This window comes from Scophthalmus maximus, chromosome 8, assembly GCF_022379125.1.
Source record: "Scophthalmus maximus strain ysfricsl-2021 chromosome 8, ASM2237912v1, whole genome shotgun sequence".
Classification (NCBI taxonomy): Eukaryota; Metazoa; Chordata; class Actinopteri; order Pleuronectiformes; family Scophthalmidae; genus Scophthalmus; species Scophthalmus maximus.
In genome coordinates this window covers 5,480,716-5,494,993 of record NC_061522.1, presented here as the reverse complement: position 1 = coordinate 5,494,993, position 14,278 = coordinate 5,480,716, and the positions used below count along the sequence as shown (strand labels likewise).

Here is a 14,278-nt window from a genome sequence, read left to right as displayed (position 1 = left end):
GGTAGAGATTATCACACAACACAAATGCATACACTCATTAATATTAGGCCTTCATTTGAATTTTAAAAAAAGATGATCTGACTCCCGACAGAATCTCTACGTCGGCGTTTTACTTTCTTACTGTGACGATGAATTGTAATAAAAACATAACACTATCCCTTTCACGAGAACAATGATGCGCACCCTGATCAATATTCCTCATGGCCGTGAATGAGCAGCTCAGCGTGATTGACCTCATCACGGTCTGACACTTCAACAGTTTGATCATGGTGCAGACAAAAGGGGCAAAAGATGATCACTCAGCAGTCAACTTGATCAACGCCTACAGAACCAGAGCAACACTCCAATGAGATGATCTTCAACTAAAGGGACGAACGGGGAGAGGGGACACGAGTGGAGCATCTCAAGCGTCACTAGCACAGTCTCAAGCATCGCTGACCGGATGTTAGCACCTCGGACCCAGATCAAACTTGACGCCACCGGAACGTTAGTGTGAATCAATGCAGCTGACGGCCACACGGAAGCATCGAATCTTACCCACACGCAGTTCTCTTTAGCTAACAGGCAGCTGCTTTCAAAGACAGGACACCAGTCACACGAAGGTCGATCGTGCTAGTTGCCTGTGACCCGACCGTTAACCGCCGCTGGTGTTTGTGTTGTGTGGCCCTCTCAGATGTCCGGGGGGGAACACGACAATGAGGCATTCCCTCCCTCCCTCCCTTCCTCCACCACGCAGCGGGAGTCTATCACTGGTACCCACAGACACCCCGCTAACTGTTAGCTTGACGGGGCAGAGAGGAGCAGCGTCCAATCCGTGGAGATCGAGCGGATCACATTAAAGAAACGTCAAACATGCGGGTGTTACCTGGCTTCGTCCTCTGCTTTGGGCAACTTTACTAGCCGCTCGCCAAGTCTAACCTAGTCCCCGTCGCACAATCGCCATGGCAACACGCAATAACCCCCCTCCCCCCGATGTGCATCAGTCAACCCGCTGGTTAACATCACTTTGATTGAGATCCCGCAGTGTCAGGCGTTACTTGCGTCGATCGAAGGGAATTATTTGTTGGCGCGCGCACACACACACACAAACACCGATGCTAACGAGTCGCCAAAAGTTGCCAAGCCTGTTGGTGGCAGCTGGGCTAATGCTACTTAGCTCGCTAACAGCAGTTCCAACAACAACAACACGGAGCTCACTTTTAAAACGCCTCGGCAAAAGTTGAAGCAGACGAAAGCATATCGGCTAATTGTACAGGTGATGAACAGGAGTCGGTTATCGTCGAAACACGATTTGCAAATCTAGCAGGTCTGGTCTACATTAGCGTAATGTAGCACGCGAGAAAAAACGCAGCAGGTTGACACAAAAAAAAATAGACTGGCTTTTTAGTCGCATCGTTTAAAAACTGTGCTAGCTAAAGTTAGCTTGAGCAGTTAGCTATTAACACCCAGAGTACGATCAAAAATAAAATACCGTTGCCAAGCACTTCATATATTGCAAGTTAAGTGGTTCATAAATCCTCTCCGAGTCTGGTCAAAGCCATTCGTGAAATAATAACGTGTCGTCGGTCCCAAAAATGCAGCAACTCATGGATGTGATGTTGGCCTGATATAAACACTCCCATACAGCAGGTGGCGCTATGCGTTAGCTGCTAGCTAAGTTTCGACCACATGATGGGTGGCGATAATGCACCAATTTGTTGTTTGCCAACCGCCCCCCCCAAAAAAAAACACAAGAAGAAGAAGACCACCACCGGAAGGAAACGGTGATGTTGTACGTTCGTCGGAATATATCCAGCTTGGGTGCGTTAGCGTCGAGTATGGACGGTTAAACTGAAGTGAAGAAAACAAACGACTGAGATACTTTCTCCGCATCCACACCAACCGTCGATTGATATCGGATATCAAATTCAAGTTTTCATTTTTGGCTCCGCGCTGAGCGAGCTGCGTCGTCGGCTAGCCTGTTAGCCTTCGAAGCTAACGAGAGCTAGTTAGCGACGGGAAGCTAACTACCCCCTATTATTGTCATCAAAGAGAGACTGTGTACGTAGGCTTCCATTTTTCTTTTTTCTTTTTTTTAACCTTACCGTGGTTCTTGAGTTCGTACGGTTGTGACCAGCGTTGGGACGATGGGGTCGTCAAAGAAACACAAGGAAAAGAGCCGCGACAAGGACACGGAGGAGCGCCGTCGCGAGCACAAGAAACATCGTCACAAGGACCGAGACGCTTCGGATCGGGATGGAACTCGGGATGGAACTCGGGATAAAGAGAAGCGAAAGCGCTCCAGGTCCAGGGACAGAAGCGGACGAGAGAGTCGCGGCAAGGGCGAGAAGAGCGGCGGCGAGCCGCGAGTGAAAAGGGAGAAGGTTGACACTGGCTATGAAGAGGGCAATGCAGAAGTGCAACCCCAGTCTGCGAGCGGAGATGCGTCTCTCAGCATCGAGGAAACAAACAAACTCAGGGCGAAGCTGGGTCTGAAGCCTCTCGAGTTAAACGAGACCAAGAAGGAGCTCGGCACCAAAGAGGATCCAATGGTGGCTGCGACCATCAACCCTGTGATCATCAAGCAGCAGAGAGAAATGAAAGAGAAGCTTGCTGCCATGAAAGAAAAACGCATCCAGAACCAGAAATTGGGAAAAGTGAAGACCCTGGCCGAGGAAGACTGGCTCGACGACACCGTTGCTTGGGTGGAGAGAAGCAGGAAAATGGCAAAAGAAAAAGAACTGGCAGAGAAAAGAGCCAAACTCCTCGAGGAGATGGACGAGGAGTTTGGCGTGAGCAGTCTGGTGGAGGAGGAGTTTGCGCAAAGCAAGAATGTCGCCTACACATCCCGAAATCTGAAGGGTCTCAAAGTGCAGCATAAGGTGGAATCCTTCACCGAGGGCCAGACCGTCATCCTGACCCTGCAGGACAAAGGTGTGCTTGAGGAGGAGGAAGATGTGCTTGTCAATGTGGGGCTGGTGGACAAGGAAAAGGCAGAAAAGAATGTGGAATTGAAAAAGAAAAAGCCAGAGTACAAGCCCTATGAGGAAGATGAGAGTGTGGATGACATGGTGACGCTCAAGGCTCACTCTGTCCTTTCAAAGTATGACGAAGAAATTGATGGCGAAAAGAAAAAGAGTTTCCGGTTGAATACCGGGGGCTTTGCTGATGGGGAGCGTGAGCGAGAGCTCCAGGTCATGAGAGAAACTCTGCGCAACCAGGCCCAGACCCTGGAAATGCCTGCTCTCGCCATCGCCTCCGAGTATTACGCACCTCACGAAATGGTGAGCTTTAAAAAGACAAAGCGCCGCATTAAGAAGATCAGGAAGAAGGAGAAGCAGACAGCGGTAGATGAACTTCAAATCGATGACACCCGCAGTACTGATTTTGGCTCCAGGTCACGTGGTCGAGGCCGCAGACAGGTGGAGGTTGATGGTGTGGAAGTGAAAAAGGAGGAGGGGGAGGAGGAGACTGAGACGGAGACCAGACAGCCACAAGATGTCCCCCAGATGTCCGATGATGTCAGGATGGCAGAAATGGACATCAGTGACGATGAAGACTTCACACTTCCTGAGGCAACTGTAATTGAGGAGGATGAGGCAGAGCAGGAGCTGCAGAAACAACTGGAGAAGCAGAGGAAGCTGAAGCAAAAGCAGCTTCTCAAAGACTCTGGGGAGAAGGTGGCAGATCAGATTAAAGTGCTCGATAGAAGCGAGAACGACAATGATCCTGATATGAAGAACAACATTGTTTTCAACGCCACCTCAGAGTTTTGCAGAACTCTGGGTGATATTCCAACGTATGGACTGTCAGGCAACAGAGAGGACCAAGAAGAAATAATGGACTTCGAAAAGGTGGAAGAGAAAGATGACGCTGGAGATACAGACTCGGAAATTGATGAAAACGTTGGATGGAACATCGTCAACTTGGACGAGGAGCAAAAAACACCCGACTTTGCCACAGCCTCTGCCACCATTTTAGACGAAGAGCCCATCGTCAACTCCGGCCTTGCCGCCGCCCTGCTGTTGTGCAAGAACAAAGGTCTGCTGGACACTCAAATGCAGAAGGTATCCCGTGTCAAAGCAACAAAGGGCGCCCTGCCCAACGACAACTACTGTATCGAAGACAAGATGGGCTTTGATGACAAGTACAGTCGCAGAGAAGAATACAGAGGCTTCACGCAGGATTTCAAGGACAAGGATGGCTACAAGCCTGATGTCAAGATCGAGTATGTGGATGAGTCTGGGCGGAAGCTCACGCCGAAAGAAGCTTTCAGACAGCTTTCCCACCGATTCCACGGGAAAGGGTCAGGAAAGATGAAGACGGAGAGGAGGATGAAAAAGCTGGAGGAAGAGGCACTGCTGAAGAAGATGAGCAGCAGTGACACCCCTCTGGGGACCGTGGCTTTGCTTCAGGAGAAGCAGAAATCTCAGAAAACACCATATATTGTGCTTAGCGGGAGTGGGAAAAGCATGAACGCAAACACCATCACAAAATAATTGGGGAAGAGTGAATTATCTTAAGTACATACATACATACATACACCTTCACACAGGATGTTTTAAGTAGCTTCTGAAAATTCCGTGCCCTAGTTCATGTACAATCATTGTCGTAAAGAGTTGTTGAATAAAGTGATACAAAATAAGAGAAATGTATTTTCCTTTTTTAAATACTCAAATGGTCACATTCATCATCATATCTTTAAAACTACACAGAAAATCAATGTGTGATGTAAATTTTCTATAGTGGGCTGATAGTTATGCTCTTATTTTCAATAATGTAATCTATGGCCTTTAAATTTGACTGACTGCAGATGAGACAGAATACATCCCAATATTAAAAACACTGTCTGGAATTAGGGTTGTTAACCAATAAAGGCCATCTTGTAATGGTTAGAAAAAAAAAGACAGTACATGACACTGGTTGGCAACTACTTGATGGGCGTCTTTATTTTTCCTCAGTGTAATTGATAATAACAGATATTACATTAGAAACATTAACGTCATCTTATGAAATAACCATCGAGACCGGTAGTTTGTAAATGAGGGTTTTATATGTGCAAACGACCTACGCCTGCAATATATTTCTTCAATTTTAGTATGACGCTTGTTATAAGCGGAACTGAAGTTGACGGCCAAAGGGGTTGACCGAACACTATTTTGTGTCGCACCACCAACGTAGCTAGCACTAAAGCTAAAGCTAGTGAGCTAACGTCGCTTCCAGCCAGCACGACATGCTCAGTTGATGGCTCGCGTCCTGCACGGAAAAGGTGGGTGTCACCGAGGTGCGAACACATCTGAGAACACGTCACGTCAGCCAAACCGAAGCAACGCCGAAAGAGTTGCAATGAGTTGAAAACGGATCGTTCGCATCGTCTGCGACGCGTCTACTTGTTTTGACAGCTTCCTGTTGTTTAGCTAGCCTGCGAGCTTAGTGACGGACGGTCATTTAAGTAGCTTTGATGATCGGAAATGGCCTCTTGTCACCCGCAGTCACCTCATCACGTCGCGGCTGTGTGCTCTTTGACACGGACCTTCAGCCGCTGCGTTAAGTTCCCTCGATGTGAGTGTGGCCGTTAAGACGCACTGAGCGTTATCTAATCAGTTTGGAGTCATGTCCGCTCTCCACCATTTGTTGTGTTGCTTCCTGGATCCAAGCGGAAAACTATTGACAGCGACATTATGGAAGGATTACTAATCCCAGATTCTGTATATTCGGTAATTGCGTCATTGCTGTAATGTGAAGTCAACATTTGTCAAGTATGGATAATCTAGCGTTCATTCTATCATTTATAATCTCACATATATATACGATGTTGATATGAGCAGTTTCCTTCCAAATGTCATGAACGACACAGAGAAACCAACGTATCATTATGCCTCGCGTCCATAATTATAAATTAATTCATGTTATAGTAGGATGACATAATGAACTTTTGAATCTAGCCAAAAAGTGTTGGCATCGATTTAGCAAAATTTACTGTAGCAACCATCGGACCAGTTTGTAAACACGTTCATTGTGTATGAAATGTGCAACAATGAAATATTAATGTAATTCTAAGTGTTATTATTTGTCTCTCCCCCCCCCCCCCCCACGTCAGGCTTCTAATCTCACCCAGTGAAACCACAGGCTGCTGCGATGTCAGAGCCTAAGCCCCCTACTCCAACCCCGACCCCTGGAGACACGTACAAGGGTTGGCTCTTCAAATGGACTAACTACATAAAGGGTTACCAGAGACGCTGGTTTGTTTTGAGCAATGGACTGTTGTCATATTATAGGTAAGTTATATCTGCTCTCTAAGGAGATGGGTAATGCATCACAGTTTTTTCTCAGGCAGAAACGCAGTGTATAATATAGATTCCAGGGGCTTATCAATGCAGTTTTTTAAAGGTCATTTACCCGAGCAATACACTCTGTATTTAGATAGCACTCCCCAATATAAACAAATGTGCAACAGCCATATGAAAATTTAATTAGTTGACAATATCACTTACATTCATTGTTCTAGATCTCTGCATTTAACTGTCCTTGATTCTGTTTTGCTGCCAGGACCCAGGCAGAGATGGGTCACACATGCAGAGGCACCATCAACTTGGCCACAGCCAATATTACGGTGGAGGACTCGTGCAACTTTGTCATTTCCAACGGTGGAGCGCAAACCTACCACCTGAAGGCCAGCTCAGAAGTGGAGCGCCAGCGGTGGATCACAGCGCTGGAGCTTGCCAAGGCAAAGGCCGTCCACATGCAGGCCGAATCTGGTGAGAGGGGAGAAACATTGACTGGAGACATCATGTTGAAAATCCTATATAGCTTACAAAGCAGCATCTATGCCAATGAAAAATGTGTGAGCAAAGCATTTTATTGTGACATTTCTTTGTTTTGGTCACGTTTCTCTTCCCTGTTCACGTCCTCAGATGACTCCGGAGACGATTGTTCCACAGCGCCCCCCACCTCAGGACAGGGCGGAGGCTGCCGTAACTCAGAAGTCCAGTCCACACTACGAACAATGAGCAGCAAGGTGGAGGACCTCACCACCTGCAATGATCTCATTGTCAAGCATGGGTCTGCCCTTCAAAGGTATCAGCTATTTGAGCATTTGAGTGATGGTAATTAAAATAATTTTGTTGGTCTATTTACTTAATTTTTCCCTTATTCTGCGCACACAGGTCTTTGTCAGAACTGGAGGGGATTCGTGTTGGAGGGGACATGGGGGAAAAGACTAGACAAGTCACCGAGAGGGCCACGCTGTTCCGAATCACCTCTAATGCCATGATCAATGTAAGTGACCTCTGTGTGATTCACCGAGGAGCACAGCACACTGTTGTTGGCTCTCTTGTCTAACATGTTGTTCGCATTGCTCCCCAAGGCATGTCGAGACTTCCTCTCCCTGGCCCAGAACCACAGTAAGCGCTGGCAGAAGGCCTTACAGACCGAGAGAGACCAGAGGATACGGCTGGAGGAGACTCTGGAGCAGCTGGCCAAACAGCACAACCATTTGGAACGAGCCTTCCGCGGAGCCACGGTTCTCCCCTCTTCGTTCAGCAATCCCGCCTTAGGCAACAAAGGTAAGGATCTCAACCGCAACTGATCGTTTCTCTCTGGAGCGTTGCGCACTCCACCTTGCCACACACTTCCACCAATCAGCTGAGACCAGTTGAGCCTTATAGCCGTCCTTTCTTTCACCGTCTGTGTTCACTTTAGGCGGCGTTTCAGCAAAGGGTGATGCCAGTGACGAGGATGATGACAATGAGTTCTTCGATGCTATGGAAGACCCAGCAGAGTTTATTACTGTCCCTGCTGACCCCAAGTATCACAGGTCACTTACTGTCTTTTACTTTTCACATGTCTGTGATTTATTTTATTTTATTATCTTTATCCAAATCTTTTATTTTTTGTATTTTCTCTCCTGGTGTCCTGTTTTGTTTTAAACTGTCTTGCTTCTCTGTTCTACAGGAGATCTGGCAGCAATGCCAGTGGGCTCAGCAATGAGACTGGACTGGACGATCAGTCTGTAAATGTGTGTTGAGCTCTTTTTTTTTTTACCAGCAAGTTCTGATTTGTGTCCATTTTTTCTTCTCTGATTGTCATCATGTTACCTGACCCTCAAGGATGTTTTCCCTTTCTTCCTCCAGTTCGATGAACTGTCGTTGGCGTCCAATCCGGAGTCTCCCCAGCCCCTTGAGCTTGAACCAGTGAGACAAAGAAGGACCCGTATCCCTGACAAGCCGAACTATTACCTCAATCTGTGGAGCATCATGAAGAACTGCATTGGAAAGGAACTCTCAAAGATACCAATGCCTGTAATAACTGTACTCTTTTTGGCATACAGGGGGCTTGTCTTTAAAAAAAATTATCACAAGTAACCAGACTTCTTAACTTCGTTTCCTTGCACCTGCCAGGTAAATTTCAATGAGCCCCTCTCCATGCTGCAACGTCTCTCCGAAGACCTGGAGTACTACGAGCTGCTGGACAAGGGTGCCAAATGTCAGAGTTCTCTGGAGCAGATGTGCTATGTCGCCGCTTTCACGGTCTCTTCCTACTCCACCACTGTCCACCGCACAGGAAAACCCTTCAATCCTTTGCTGGGAGAAACCTTTGAGCTTGATCGACTCGGAGAGTGCGGCTACCGTTCGCTGTGTGAACAGGTGAGTTAAAACAAACAAACAACCCAACTAACCATTAAACACAGTTAACAAGTTGCTTTTTGCATAATGTAACTTTTTCCTGAGTGAAATTCTTGTAAAGGTCAGTGTACCGGATCACATTCAGGTTCAACCTGACTCCACGTGCCTTAAAGTCTGTTTATACAGGCAAGCTTGCTTTTCTGGTATAAGCTCAAGCCCTCACACGATTACAACATCCTCATCTTCTCTCTCTTCACTTCACTTGCCTCCTCTCAGGTGAGTCACCACCCACCTGCCGCAGCTCACCATGCCATCTCTGAAAAGGGTTGGACCCTCAGACAGGAAATCACACTGGCCAGCAAGTTCAGAGGAAAATACCTCTCCATCATGCCCTTGGGTGAGTCAAGTGTACACTGCGTCACTGTGTACATTGTAAAACGGGATACAGGATAAGCACACTTTATCACTGAGCAGGATTAAAATTGTCACTGACGGATGTAAACGTTGTTGCCTCTCTCTGTCACCAGGATCTATCCAGTGTTTGTTTGACAAGAGCAACAATCACTACTCTTGGAAAAAAGTGACGACAACAGTGCACAACATTATTGTGGGGAAATTGTGGATTGATCAGGTAATCCCAATTGTTACATGACACGACTACAAGCTATTCACGAACAAATAAATGACACAGACGTTTTCAGACGACCGTTCTGCATATTGTTCTTCGTGGTTTGTCCTTTAAGTCACCAACAACACAACATTGTGTCCCTTCCCATTCTCTCCCTCCAGTCAGGGGAGATAGATGTGGTGAACCACAGGACAGGAGATCGCTGCCACCTCAAGTTTGCTCCCTACAGTTACTTCTCCAGGGACGTGCCGAGAAAGGTGGGTGTGTTTGCTTTTTCTTTGTGTTTTTTTTACGGTACAGCACAAAACAAAACCGGTAAACTCTTAATAAATTCTTGACTGACAGCTGTTTTTTCCTCTCAGGTAACAGGAGTCGTAACGGATAAGGATGGAAAGGCCCATTATGTGCTGTCAGGAACGTGGGATGAGAAGATGGAGTTTTCCCGGGTAATGCAGAGCAGTAAAGGCGAGAACGGCACAGAGGGCAAACAGAGGACTGTCTATCAGACCCTCAAAGCCAAAGAAATCTGGAGAAAGAATCCTTTACCGTAAGTTTTCGTATTAAAGATGATGGGGTAATATTGGGAAATGTTTTTAAGTGCTTTCAAATAAATGGAGCCGCAGTGTTTTAATGGCTTGTAATGACTTTCCAGAGACGGAGCAGAGAACATGTACTTCTTCTCCTCACTGGCCTTGACTCTCAATGAACCCGAGGAGGGAGTGGCGCCAACAGACTGTCGCAGACGCCCTGACCAGCGATTAATGGAGGAAGGCCGCTGGGACGAGGCAAACGCCGAGAAGCAGAGGCTGGAAGAAAAACAGCGCACGACCCGCCGAGAAAGGGAGAGGGAAGCTGTCAAAGCTGCCAGCACACCTGAGGAAGGTAGGAAAAGATTTTGGCGGTTTATCTCTTTGTCTTGTGCTTCCATCCAAAGTTTTTCTGTCCATTCATCCTTTGTATGTCTTGGTGTACGTTGTCTGCTTGTCTCTGTCTCAACCCTAAGCTGTCACTGAGGATTCAGTCACTGACTCGCCCTTGAAAAGCAAGTACTCTTATCTTAGCTTTTGCCCCACCCTAGTTTCTACACTACCTCAAATCAAAAAACACACAAACGTGTGTGTGTGTTTGTGTGTATGTGTGATAGGAAAAAGCTACAGTCAAATGTCTCCTATGTCATCTTGATAACTCTTGACTCATTCTGATTTTACTGTCCCTTCCGTTCATTCTGTCTCATGTAGCTGATGCACAGGAGATTGGCACAGAAGCAAGTGAGGTTTCTGATGAAAGCAAGTATCACTTCCACAGTTGAACACAAAGTGTACCTTTTAACAGTGCTTCGAGTGGCAAGACGTGACCTTAGAATATCCACAGGAGGCTCGTAGGCTTCTTTTATTATAATGACTCGGCAGTTACTCAAACCAATGATGCTATGTGTGGAGAAATAACCTCAAAGGTCAAAGGTGATGTAATGCCCATATTACATCACAATTTTTTTAACAGTTAAACATTGGTGTAACACACCAGAACATGAGAGTGGAGTTTGTACTTAGGCATGTCACGATAATTAGGTTATCGACTTATCGTATGATACATGAATATAGACTCAACAAGTTTTATCAACCTCAATTATAGTCATTGTGTCTACATACGTGTTTGTCGATATAACATCTGTCCTCGTCGTAAGAAATTTCTGGTTTGGTCGATTAATTGTATTTTAATGATGCCTTTTTCTAAAGGCACCATGTTTTCAACTTTCTTGTTGTGTCTGAGGCCTAAGACACAAGTCTAAACTTTTGATAACATTTCTCTCAGCAGCAACACAAACCACGTAGGACTTGCACACGCAACGACCACTACACCTTAACTGCAAGCTCACACGATTCAGTATCAAAAATGGTCTTAAAATGATGATAATGTTCTTTATCGCAATCATTTCTGGGACAATATGTCGTGCGACAAAAAGTAGTTATTGTGACAGGCCTATTTGCACTTAGACTGCCTTCTACATTGCATTTTCTAAGATTTAAATGGGAAACTACCTATTAGAAAATCTAATTGTATGAGACCACTAATGTTAGGAGGGCTGGTCAATAACATTTTTAATTAGAGAAGCAAAGATTCTCCTTGTAGCATAAAGCGATGACATTGTTGGGAAATGTGGTCTTAAATTTGAGTGAACTAAAGTCCCTTTTGCACGAAGTGAGGGTCAAAAACTGGCTCAACTATGATCTCTTCTCTTTGTGATCAGTAAAATAAACCATCAGTTAGTTTATACTAGTCTCACATGCTTAGGATGCTTGAAGCGGCACTTTCAAAATGTACACAGATTAAAAATGGGTGTGGACTTCGGTCTCTTGAGTTGTGGATTTACATCTTTGTTTTTTTCTGTGCTGGTTGTTGCTCAGCTGACACAGAGGACTCTCCCCCTCATACACCCGTTGCATGCAAGTAGCCCCTTTACATTTTCACTTTCTGTTCTTTCTTTTTGTCACTACCAAAACATCAGTCCTTTATTCTGTCATCCTTCCTTCTTCTTTTTTCAGCCCCTCATGGACTCCTCCCTTATTTAAGCAAGTATTCTGGTCACGATGTGCAGTCCAGTTATTTTAGATTTCCTACTAATTAAGTAGAATCCAGATTTAAATTTTAAATTTTAAAAAACCTTGTTCATTTTTCCATAATTTATCCTTTACATCCTTTGCAACTTGCTCTCACTTAGTGGAAGGCAAGGAAGGTGCTAATGGAGCTCCAGTCAAAAGCAAGTAACATTAGTCCTGCTCCCCACTGTCCCTCCTCTTTCTCGTATGTAGGAATGTGTTAATGGCCCTTAGTTACTCTAAATATAGACTCACTGGCCTTCTCTAACTGTAGAACTTGCACAATAAATCTAGCCCTGTAATACTGTAGAATAGTATTTTGTTTGGCTACTTCCATACTACTACGTTTGAATTTTAAAACAGCGTTTTAAACTAAAACAATATCCGTCCAGATGAGGGGTTTAGCTCCGTGTCAGTTTGAATCCTCGTCCTCACCTATCACACCTGAAAATGCAAAGGAAGCACGTGACCATTGTGCATGCCAGTGTAAACAGGAAGCAGGTTGTCCACACAGAAAATTTGACCAACAGGAAACAACAATACAATACAGACAATAAAGGCTTTCTAATTCAAATTTTTTTTTAAACGACAACGTAGTGATGTGGATGTAGCCTTAGTCATTGATTACAATACCTGGGAAGATGTCAGCCCTGTTCTCCCCATATAATAGAGAAATGCATAACCAATATTTTGACTCCTGCGTTTGGTTAAATAAGGTGCATTTGGAGACCAAGCAGCCCGTAACATTTATTACGTTAATGTCTTTTCCCTTTCAACCATCTGAGAGCATATCGCCACTTTTAAGCATGACATGTTGCCACGGCTCAGCGGCTCGCCTTTTGTTCTCGGTAAATGATAATCTCTGTTTTCATTCAGGCCCCCACCAAGACAACTACCAAGCACTGTGGTTCGAGAAGATCGACGACGCCGCGTCCGGCGAGACCTTGCACGTGTACAAGGGCGGCTACTGGGAGGCCAAGGACCAAGGCAGCTGGGACATGTGCCCAGAGATCTTCTGATTGCAGCCGAATCAGCGAAAAGAGAAGATGGTGAGAAGTGGCCTACTAACTTACATCAGCTAACGTGGGGGAATCAAGCCTGACATCAAACCACCATCTTCAACGTCTGTAGCTTCAACCGATCACCTCCCACAAGCTCCACCGTTCCAGCAGAGAGAGATTTTTGCTCAGGATCAAGTGCATGTGGATTTCACCCCTCAATGTAGATACAATGCACATTGTGCGTTGTAGTAACATAGCATCTGGTCAGTCAGTGTTCAGATAAAACCCTCTCACTGCCTTTCTCAAAACACTTTGTTTAACTTTGCCCTGCTGCTTGTTCTCGGCACAGGCGCCTGTGTTGCAGCCTTTGATTTGCATTTAGCAACCGGTTTATTCTGGCAAGTGTCGTCATACATTTTCTTTGGAAGCACTATTGTCAATCATTACTCATCCCGGTGACATCTAACTATAAATTAGGTTTTGCGCAGACGGAGTGATCGTCTAAATGTTTGTGTTTCTGTTTTTTGTGCAATCCTAACCCTTTTGTTTATTTTGCAAATAATTTATTGCATCTTACCCAGCACAGCGCCGCTGCGAGTCAAAGTGTAATCATCACACACCAACTTTTTTCAATAGTTCACACAGAAAACATCAAATCAGTGGTTTGGACAAAAGTGATTTAAAGGTTGTTGTTATTTTTCTTAGGTAGTTTTTGGCATATTTCAAAAAATAATTTCAAATAAACACAACTCATAGAATTAGAGCTGCAACAGTTTATCGGTAAGTAATCAACTAAATTAATCGCCAATTATTTTGATAGTCGATTAATCTGTACAAGTAGTTTTTATGGAGAAAAAAGTAAAAATTCTCTGGTTTTCAGCTTCTTAAATGTGAATATGTTCTAGTTTCTTTGCTCCTCTATGACAGTAAATTGAATATCCTTGGTGTGTGGGCAAAACAAAACATCATCTTGGGGCTTTGAGAAACACGATCAACATTTTTCACCATTTCTTGGACCAAACAACTAATCAAGAAAATAATCAAAAGATTAATCGATTATGAAAATAATGGTTTGTTGCAGCCCTACATAGAATGGATTGGTTTGCCTTTGAATTCATGGTCAATTGTGTGGTGCTAATCTATTCACTCAAGTGAACCAGGAGCTCTAGACTTATACGATATCTACACATTAGCCTTCCTTAAGTTTTGCTCTCAACTAGGTTCGTTGAGTGAGTAGAAGTCGTGGAGAGACATGAAAGTGGTTCATTAAGATAATTTCCCCTCCTCCTCCTTTAATCAGGCCTGATAATATCCAGTTCCGTTATCTTAGCAATCCCTAATTATGAGTCTTAAATGGCTGCATACTTCATAACATATACCAGTCTCTTTTTTTTTTCTTTTTTTTTTACTTTTTTCACTTTTGAAGAATTGCATTTCCTTATTCTTTAA

At 44.8% G+C, this 14,278-nt stretch overlaps 2 protein-coding genes across 13 annotated transcripts; both read left to right on the top strand.

Moving 5' to 3' along the window:
• Window positions 1-1,470: 1,470 nt before the first annotated feature.
• sart1 (spliceosome associated factor 1, recruiter of U4/U6.U5 tri-snRNP) lies at window positions 1,471-4,624 on the top strand. The gene has a single exon (XM_035637639.2). The coding sequence runs from the start codon at window positions 2,127-2,129 to the stop codon at window positions 4,476-4,478; it is 2,352 nt and encodes a 783-aa protein (XP_035493532.1). The 5' UTR covers window positions 1,471-2,126; the 3' UTR covers window positions 4,479-4,624.
• Window positions 4,625-5,122: 498 nt separating this feature from the next.
• LOC118312762 (oxysterol-binding protein 1-like) lies at window positions 5,123-13,335 on the top strand. Of its 12 annotated transcripts, none has more exons than XM_035637630.2 (20): window positions 5,123-5,248; window positions 6,080-6,257; window positions 6,529-6,737; window positions 6,894-7,056; window positions 7,146-7,257; window positions 7,346-7,544; window positions 7,681-7,795; window positions 7,933-7,996; window positions 8,112-8,279; window positions 8,379-8,624; window positions 8,880-9,000; window positions 9,131-9,234; window positions 9,393-9,488; window positions 9,594-9,778; window positions 9,884-10,113; window positions 10,235-10,273; window positions 10,470-10,517; window positions 11,637-11,675; window positions 11,775-11,801; window positions 12,705-13,335. In XM_035637630.2, exons 2-20 carry the CDS (start codon window positions 6,118-6,120, stop codon window positions 12,845-12,847), a joined length of 2,448 nt encoding a protein of 815 aa, XP_035493523.1. In that variant the 5' UTR covers window positions 5,123-5,248; window positions 6,080-6,117; the 3' UTR covers window positions 12,848-13,335. The 12 variants fall into 12 exon arrangements, with proteins under 12 accessions (XP_035493523.1, XP_035493521.1, XP_047189975.1 ...); XM_035637628.2 differs by having other exon boundaries at window positions 11,625-11,675; XM_047334016.1 differs by lacking the exon at window positions 5,123-5,248 and adding an exon at window positions 5,294-5,541 and having other exon boundaries at window positions 11,625-11,675.
• Window positions 13,336-14,278: the final 943 nt, after the last annotated feature.

Excerpts from the sequence above, each read along its gene's own strand:
- LOC118312762 (XM_035637628.2), top strand. The coding sequence starts at position 6,118 with ATGTCAGAGCCTAAGCCCCCTACTCCAACCCCGACCCCTGGAGACACG. Across the intron at positions 8,280-8,378 it reads TCTCAAAGATACCAATGCCT|GTAAATTTCAATGAGCCCCT; the intron begins GTAATAACTGTA and ends TGCACCTGCCAG. Across the intron at positions 11,802-12,704 it reads TGGACTCCTCCCTTATTTAA|GCCCCCACCAAGACAACTAC; the intron begins GCAAGTATTCTG and ends GTTTTCATTCAG.
- sart1 (XM_035637639.2), top strand. The coding sequence starts at position 2,127 with ATGGGGTCGTCAAAGAAACACAAGGAAAAGAGCCGCGACAAGGACACG.